Source organism: Plasmodium gaboni, chromosome 13 (assembly GCF_001602025.1).
Source record: "Plasmodium gaboni strain SY75 chromosome 13, whole genome shotgun sequence".
NCBI classification, from domain to species: domain Eukaryota; phylum Apicomplexa; class Aconoidasida; order Haemosporida; family Plasmodiidae; genus Plasmodium; species Plasmodium gaboni.
The window spans coordinates 1872401-1882099 of NC_031493.1; the positions used below are offsets into that span (position 1 = coordinate 1872401).

Consider the following 9699-nt stretch of genomic DNA (forward strand, 5'->3'; position numbering starts at 1 on the left):
ATATATATCAACAAATAAATTTTAAATGATTAAGAAATAGCAAAAAATATATGTATATTTTTTATCATATAATGTAAATAAAAAAAAAAAAAAAAAAAAAGTGAAATTTCCTCTTTGTGTTTATATATTACAAATAAATGAATATTTTATATTTGGTTATTTTTTTCATATATATGTATTTAAAAAAGAAATATGTTATGAAAAACATTATATTAACATTCTCTAAATGTGAATAATATTATTTTTCATGTTCATAATAATTATTTTTTCTCTTAATATATATATTATATGTGAATATCTTATTGCTCCATCTATAATTAGCATTAATTTTTTTTATCGTTCCAATAAAAATACATATGTATATATATATATATATATATATATATATATATATATATGGTTATATAATTATAAATAACATATTATTTTTTTTAATATGCTTAAAAATAAAAGAAATAATATATATATATATATATATATATATTTATATTAATAATTATTTAATCAAATTATGAAATTCATATAATAAATAAAAGAAAAATATATAGTGATGAAATTATTATATATATAAATATATATATATAATATATATATATATATATATATATATATATATATATTTATTTATTTATTTATATATATAACATTTTAATATTATGAAAATTTAATGAGTTTTGGAAATGTCATCTAATTATAGGAATTATAAAAATAATCATGATAGTTATTTTAAAGAAAATGATTATAGGAATAATAATAAAGAGAAAAGTAAAATAAGGAATAATAATCGAGATGTCTTTGAAAAGGAAAGAAATCAAAGCGTCATAGATAATAATAAAAATATGTTTGGAAAAAATAAATATAATTCTAGAGATTATATGGATAAAAAATATGATAACAAGTATAACAAAAAATACGATGATAAGTATGATAAAAATTATGATGACAGGTATAACAAAAATTATGATGACAAGTATAACAAAAATTATGATGACAAGTATAACAAAAATTACGATGACAAGTATGATAAAAAATATGATAAAAAATATCAAGATAGCAAAAATAATGAATATTATAGAGGAAAGAGAAAATATGATGAAAGAAAACATAGTTATGTAAGTCAAGAAAAAGATTATAATAGAGGAAATAACTCAGAACCTTATGATAAATACAAAGAAAGTAACCTTGAAAGGAATAATCAACATACTAAAACAATGAACCATAATAATAACAACAACAGTTTATATAACAAAAATGAAAATAGAAGAAAGAGATCCGTTGCTAAAAGTAAAGAAGATGAAAGAAATAAATCAGGCGAAGATTTAAGTGAAGATGACAAGAATAAAGATTATTCATCTGCTTCAGAAAGTAATTTTTATAAATATAAAAAAAAAAAGAATAACACATACGAATATAAAGATGATAAAGATTATACATGTTATGATAATAAGTTTAAAAAAATTAGAAATATAGATGATATATTAGAAATGAAACCAAATATTTTGTTATCAAGATTTATATTTATATACAAATTACTTGATAATATTTCAGAAGATGAAATAGATGAGTTAATTAGAAATATATCTATAAACAATGCTTTTTCATTACCGGTTAATATATATATAAATAAATTATCGTATTTTTCTATAAAAGATGAATTATTTGTAAAAGAAAATTTAGAGTTTTTAAAAAATAATTCATATTTTAATATAATACAACAAAAAATTCAATCTAATTTTTTATTAGACAATAGAATAAATGATGATCAGTGTTGTATTATAGAATTTCCTTCTGATGAAGCTTCTGGCAAATTATTTTCACTTTATGAGAAAGATAATTGTATTGAAATAAAAAATAATATATCTTATATATTCCCCTTATTCAAATTAAAAAATAAAGGGAAAAATGTTGAAGAAAAAACTGTTAGTAATAAAGTGAGTGATTGGTATTGTTCAGCTTGTAATTTCTTAAACTTCTCTAGAAGAACAGCTTGTCACTTTTGCAAAGCTCTCAAAACGAGTGATGCAAAATTAGTAGACAAAGAAACTAGTACCATTAGTACATTTATAAAAAATAATATAAACAATCAAGAAAATAATTTATATTTAAGAAATAATAAAAATGTATATAATAATATACATGTTGATAAAGGTACATATAATCATATCATGTCTGATACTTTGAATATGCAAAATGCATATGTATATAACAATATGGAGAATAATTATGAAAATATTTTGAACGATACTTATAAAAATACAAACAATAATATTAGTAATAATAATAATGATAATATTTATAATAAGGGGAATGAAAATAACCATTTAAAATTGTCAAATAATAATATATTCTATTCATATAACCCATTTCACAAATTTAAAGATTCTCATAATTTTGAAAATATTAATAAAGAGATAATATGTGATGATCAAAATAGTAATATGCTTATTTTAAAAAATATGGATGGAAATATACTAATTAAAGATTTCATACAATTTTTAAATGTAACATTTGATAAGAATGAGGTAAGTTGTATTTATTTATTCAATGATATTAAAGGTTCTGTTAAAAAAAAAGGGTTTTGCTTTATTGAATTTTATAATATAAATATGGCAAAAAAGATAATGAATAATATGGAAAATAATTATTATCTTAATTTTCAAGATAACTATTTAAAATTAGATTATGTATATGAAAAAGAAAAACAATATTTTTTTAATTGTATTCAAATGGCCAAACTCGATATAAGTAAAAGCTCAGCTACAATTGTTAAAAATAATATTCCGTATTTTAATTTTTTTGTTAATTATTTTGAAGCAGTAGTACATATGAATATACTTTATTATACTTATTTCTTGATGTGGTCTTCACAAATTATTATTCTAAAAAATGGAAAACCTGAATTATCCGAGTTTTTCTTTGATTACAATAGTCAATATTATTATCACACTTTGTATCAATTATATTTTGATAATAATACAAAATATTATATGTCTCTCTCAAAAGGTTATTATATTTGGGAAGAGAATTTAAAATGCCTGATTAGAGTTTATTTGGATAATCTTGGTGAATATTCATATGAAAAAGAAGATTATGATAAGAGGTTTTCTTCAATGGATGCATCGAAAAATAAGGAGCACAAAGAAACCCACCAACAAGTACCTATAAATGGTGATAATAAACATGATAATATCAATAATAATAATACAAGTAATGGTCATATTCTGGAAGAGAAGGCATGTAATTATAACATAGAAAAGGAAAATGAAAAAAAAAATAACAATGAAAAGGTTATACTAAACAAAATTTCGTCATTTGTAGAAAAAGCAAAAGAAATAGCTCTGGCCTCCAAAAAAAACATTGAACAAATGAACATGAATGAAAATAACTTATCTATTTTGGAAAAAAAAAATAAAGAAATTATAAAAAAACATTTTACCACAGATTCGGCAGATGATGAGGATGAAGAAGATGATGAAGGTAATGATAACAATGACGATTATGAGAAGGGAGACAATAACGAAGGATTGAATAAAGGAACAATAAAAAATAAAGATAATATATCAGATACTAATATAATTGAAGAGCAAAGTCATGATGATTGTAATAATAAGCAGCGTATTGATAATTTTTTAAATAATGATTATAAAAAAAATGTGAAACCTTCTGATAATATATTAAATAATATTAATAATAATAATGATATGAAAAAGAGATACACGAATATATCAAATAATTCTTTTAATCATTCAAATATTTATAACAATAATAATGAACATATAAATAATAATGGTGAAAAAGATATTATAAGCGAACAATCAGATAATAACATAAATATTTGTTTTATTTGCTTGAGAAAATTTTTAAATGAAGAAATGCTTCAACGACATATTGATGTTTCAAATTTGCATAAAAAAAATGTAGAAATTCTTTCAGATCCTGTATTAAGTAATTAAATATATGAAAATTTTTTTTTTTTTTTTTTTTTTTAAATATGTATATTTTATTGATTAATGAATTATATTGCATTGATATCAAATACCATTTGTTCATAAGGATATTCCTCTTTTCTTTTCTTTACATATATTTTTTGTTTATATATATATATATATATATATACTTATAAGTTATATAAAAATAAAATAATATATTCAATATGTATAAAATATTATTACTATATATATATATATATATATATATTTTAATTCATCGTGCTATTCATAAATTAGGAAATTATAGTTAATTTAATTTTTTTTTTAATTATACCTTCTTTATTTTATTTTTTAATTATAACTCATTTTTATATTATTTTCTTTTTTTAATTTATTTAATAAATACTCTGTTCTTGTATAAATGTAAATTTTATATTTTTTTTTATTTAATTCTTTTTTTTTTTTTTTTTTTTTTTGTTTTTAAAAAATTTTTCACGTACTAATAAAATATTCTTAAATGTTTTATTTTACATAAAGAAGTATATGATTTTTATTATAAGGAAAAACACTTATATATATCTATATGTATTATATATTATGACATGTTATATTACAGAAGTTTACCACTATTATATTAAGATATAATACTTGTGATTGCTTATAATCTTTTTAAAAAAAAAAAATCTTGATTATAGAAATATAGTTATATCTTCTATTTGTAATTTAATACTGTAACTAATAAAAATATATACATATATATGTATATATATATATATATATATATTACAAAAGAGATAAATATATTCAATATGATGTATATATATACGTATTATCACAAAAATGGAGAAAAATGAGGAGACTACTAAGAAAGATGACATAATAAAAGATGAAGAACTTGTTAAGAATCATTTAATTTTAATAATTGATGTAAATTTATTAATATGGTGTGAGGGAGTTCAAATAAAATTTGAAAATAATATTATGAGATCATTAAAATTACATGAATTTTTAAAATCTGTTTTTCAGTTTATTCGCTTTTATTGTGTAATGTGTAATTCTGAAAGAATATGCATTATATCTACTTGTAGTAATAATTGTAAAATCATATATGAGAATTATATATCATTTGCTAAAAACAATTTAACAGAAAATGATTTTTGTAGTGATACATATGATAAGTTAGTTAATTTTATTAATGAAAATAAAAAAGAAAAAATGAGTGAAAGCTCATTATCATCAGCTTTAACAATAGCTTTATGTTATAATAATAGAATACGTAATTTATATGAAAATATTAATACTAGATTATTTTTATTAGATATATCAAAAAGTCATTATTATACAAATCAATATACACAATTAATGAATATTGCATATAATGCTAAACGAAATAATATTATAATTGATGTTTTCTCTCTTAATTATAAAACACAAATTCTGGAACAAATATGTAATATAACCAATGGATTATATTTAGATAATACAATATTTCAAAGTATTAACCCTTATGGTAATATTCAAGATATATTAACTCAGACTATAATCTTTTGGTACCTACCTTCTGTTAATACTAGAAAATATTTTTCAAACACCTATCTAAATGAAGATACAAATATAGCTGTCTGCACATGCCATAATAAGCAAATTGATATAGCTTATATATGTTCATGTTGTTTGGCTATATATTGTTCAGAAAAAAATTTACAAACAAATAAGGATAGATTATCTTGCGCTATATGCAAAACAAGATTTACTAAGTCTCTTCTCAGGAATAAACATGTTTCAGACTTAGATTTTTCATTTATGTAGCTTCTACATTTTTAAGGAATAACCTCAAAAGGAATATTCCTTTAAAACATTTCCAATATTTAAAAAAAAATGAATCTTAAACAAAAAAAGAATATACTCATATATATATTGTAAATTATTTTTTTTTTTTTTTTTTGTGAACAACTAAATAAAACTGTTTTTTTTTCTACTTTTTTTGAAATATTTAAAAAAAAAAAAAAAAACAGATGATCACATTAATGAATTGTTATTATTATATATTCGTATAGATATATAATTAGTAAACATTTTACATGTTTTGTATAAAAAAATGTATTAAATATATTTTTTTAAAAAATCATTAAATATAATATATATATATATAGATATATATACATAGATATATTTATTTATTAATAAAAAAAAAAAATGAATGGGCATATACACATATATATGATTTCTAAAAATATTAACCTAGTATTTTTCTTGGTGCATAAAATTATTATAATATTTCGACAAATTAACATTTTTTTTTTTTTTTTTTTTTTGTGACAATATTTTTGAATATATATATATATATATATATATATATATATATATACTTTTGACAAATATGGAATAAAATAATTTTTTTTGAACAATTGGTTAATATATAGGCAACATATATATATGTGTATATATGTTTATATATAATTTCAAATGGTATATTATTTTACATTCTACATATTTCTTTAATTTTCCATTGTTATTGTTGTATTATATTTTTATTTATATATACTTCTTAGAATACAGAATATTATTAAACTTCTCAATTTTCTAATGATCTGAAATTATTAAATTCTTCCTGTTTTTATATTTTTAATTATATACCTTTATATTATACTTCACCATTAAAGGGAAGAACTAATTTTTTTCCATACCATTTTGCTAAGGCAAAATAATAAAAGAAATCTATATATAATAATGTTTGTATTAAACCACCAATCCATCCTACTACATTAATATATGGTTTGTCATCAAAGAAATATCTATATATCCAATTTAAAATATAGAAAGCTCTATATAATCCCATAGTAATAACATAGTGGGAGGTAATATTTTCAACTTCTCTTTGTTTTTCAAGTAATACTAGTTGAGGCAATATAGCGACACTTTCTAACCATATAGAAAAGGACCATAAAATGTTATACAAGTTGTATGTTTTACAGGTTAACAAACTCAAAACTGAAGAAGGAAAAATAAATAAATATATATATATATATATATTAAATACACATAGAAAAATTTTTAATCAAAATCTTGACGTAAATATTTTATATATAATATAAATATTCACATATATATGTACTTTTTGGCGTTTTTAATACCTAAACATGGAGGAATCAAATATTTTTCACTTTTAAAATTGTCTACTTTTCTATTGTATGTTTGAGATATGGGTAGTTTCAATCTTATTAAATATATAGTATATGCTATTGTTAGTATGAAAGTTATTTTCATAACTGTATTGTAAAAACTCACAAAAACAAAAAAGAGATCAATATATCTGTAAAAGAAAATATTAATTAAATAAATATATAAATATATAAATATACATGTATCTTCATTTATTTCTTACAAAATACATATTTATTTTATGTACATATTTTCTTTCTTCTTACCTGCATAAAAATACAATTAAATACAATTCTTGCATACGACATGATATTCCTATACAATTCTTTGATTTCTTTAATTTCATAATAAGTATATACATACTTACTAAGTGCAAAATATCACCGATCAGTCTAAATATATTCATTTTGACATTAATTTAAAAAATAAATAATTTTATAAAAAAAAAAAAAAGAAAAAAAAAAAGAACTAAATGATTTTATTCTGACTATAATGATATATATATATATATATATATATATATATATATATATATATATGTCTTAAATGTTACTATAAAATTATTATATTCTATTCAAAAAAAAAAAAAAAAAAAAAATTAAAATTAAACTATATACATATATGTATATAATATAATAATATAGCATAATATATATCTATAAAAATATAATATGGTATAAAAAAAATTATAAATATGTATAATTATTTATTTATATTTAAAAAAAAAATCGAAAAAATAATAAATAAACTCTATATACTTACAGAACAATATTTTAAAAATAATTTATTTCATTGTTTTTTTTTTTTTTTTTTCTCTCTGTGTCATTGCTTGTTTATTTTAACCAATTATTGTATTTGGTTATTTTTTTTTTTTATAAATAAATAGTTCAAATTATTTTTTTTTATGTGTATAAATATATATATTTATTATATAAAACATAATATATATTATATATATAATATATTATGTATATATATATATATATATAATATAAATCTATTAACATAAAATATTTTTTTATGGTGAAAATATTTTATATTGAAAAAAAAATATATATGTAAATATAAAATTATAATATGTTTTAAAATAAATATAATTAAAAACAGTTTTTTCTTTTTTTTGTTTTTTCTATATTATTTAAAATTTTTATAAATCATTTATGATATTTTTACTATATAATTAAAAAAGAAAAAAAAAAAAAAAAAAAAAAAGATATATATATAAATTATAATATGTACGTAATATTGCTATATAATTATATTATCAATATATTAAATATATTCATATATATATATATATATATAATAATAATAATAAAATGGGAAGATATTTACATACAAATATACATTGTATATATAATATACATTTTAAATATTATATATATAAATATTTATGTATATATCAATATATTATATTTATATATATATATATAAATGGTATTTAATATTATATGATTTTATGTGCATATTAAAAAAAAAAAAAAAAAAAAAATTAAATAAGATAATATATACATTATTTTGAAACTGTATAATAAAAAAATATGTATATATTTATTATATATATTTATATAATATTATATTATATATATTATATTATAATTATATATAATAATTTTTTATACTTTTGTGAGAATTCTCTTTCATCATAAAAATTGAAAATATATAATTATATATAATACATAGATTATTATATTTTACCATATGAAAATATTTATAAAATGTTAAAAAATTCAACAGATTTAACAAAAGTGTTTATTTTAAATAATATATATTATATTTTTTAATTATTTAGAAAAAATATATATATATTTTTTCCTTTTATTACACTAATAATAATATATATATTTATATATATAAGAATTCAAAAACATTATTAGTTTATTCTTTCCTTTTTATTTGTTTATTTTATTTTATTTTTGGTTTTGTTTGTATAAAAGAAAACAATATGGTACATAAATAAAAAAATAAAATAGGTGGTCATGTCAAATATTTGTTATTTTATAATGCATATAAATAACATGAAGTTATATTTTTATTTTTAGTTTCTTACACATATAAAATGTATGAATAGAAATAAATAAATAAATAAATAAATGAAATATATATATATATATATATATATATATATATATATATATAATAAAATAAAAAATAATATAAATTAAAAGGACAATATATTTTTATTATCTATATATATTCTTAATCAGAAATGTTTCCACTAGATGATATGACATTATTTTATTTTTTTGCGTTAATATTGTATAAGTTATACAAATATAAAAAAAAAATATATATGAAAATGAAAAATAACTTTCTTTATAACTGTTGAATCATTTCTTATATTTTCATAACGTACTAAAAATTATATATAATTAAATATATATTTTTTATACACATCAACAAGAATATTTATATAAGTCCATAGAAAAAAAAAAATAAATAAATTAGACCTTGATTTCTTTATGTAGGTTGTTTTATAATTCTTCAAAAATGTTTACCTTGCTTTATTAATTTTTTTTTTTTAATTTTCGTTTTTCATTAATATAGTTTAGTATATAAATTAAGATTTCTACATCAAATAAAAAAAAAATTATAAATATAGATGAAA

At 17.1% G+C, this 9699-nt stretch overlaps 3 protein-coding genes across 3 annotated transcripts; 2 read left to right on the plus strand and 1 right to left on the minus strand.

Annotated features, from left to right (window-relative positions):
• Positions 1-680: 680 nt before the first annotated feature.
• PGSY75_1353400 (putative Ran-binding protein) lies at positions 681-3953 on the plus strand (the record flags this gene model as incomplete). The annotated part of the gene is made up of 1 exon (XM_018787566.1): positions 681-3953. The coding sequence occupies one exon, from the start codon at positions 681-683 to the stop codon at positions 3951-3953; it is 3273 nt and encodes a 1090-aa protein (XP_018640308.1).
• An 816-nt stretch (positions 3954-4769) lies between these two features.
• Positions 4770-5738, plus strand: PGSY75_1353500 (putative RNA polymerase II transcription factor B subunit 4; the record flags this gene model as incomplete). Its single annotated transcript, XM_018787567.1, has 1 exon — positions 4770-5738. The coding sequence occupies one exon, from the start codon at positions 4770-4772 to the stop codon at positions 5736-5738; it is 969 nt and encodes a 322-aa protein (XP_018640309.1).
• An 835-nt stretch (positions 5739-6573) lies between these two features.
• PGSY75_1353600 (ER lumen protein retaining receptor) lies at positions 6574-7497 on the minus strand (the record flags this gene model as incomplete). Its single annotated transcript, XM_018787568.1, has 3 exons — positions 6574-6920; positions 7064-7242; positions 7358-7497. The coding sequence occupies 3 exons, from the start codon at positions 7495-7497 to the stop codon at positions 6574-6576; spliced, it is 666 nt and encodes a 221-aa protein (XP_018640310.1).
• Between the last annotated feature and the right edge of the window lie 2202 nt (positions 7498-9699).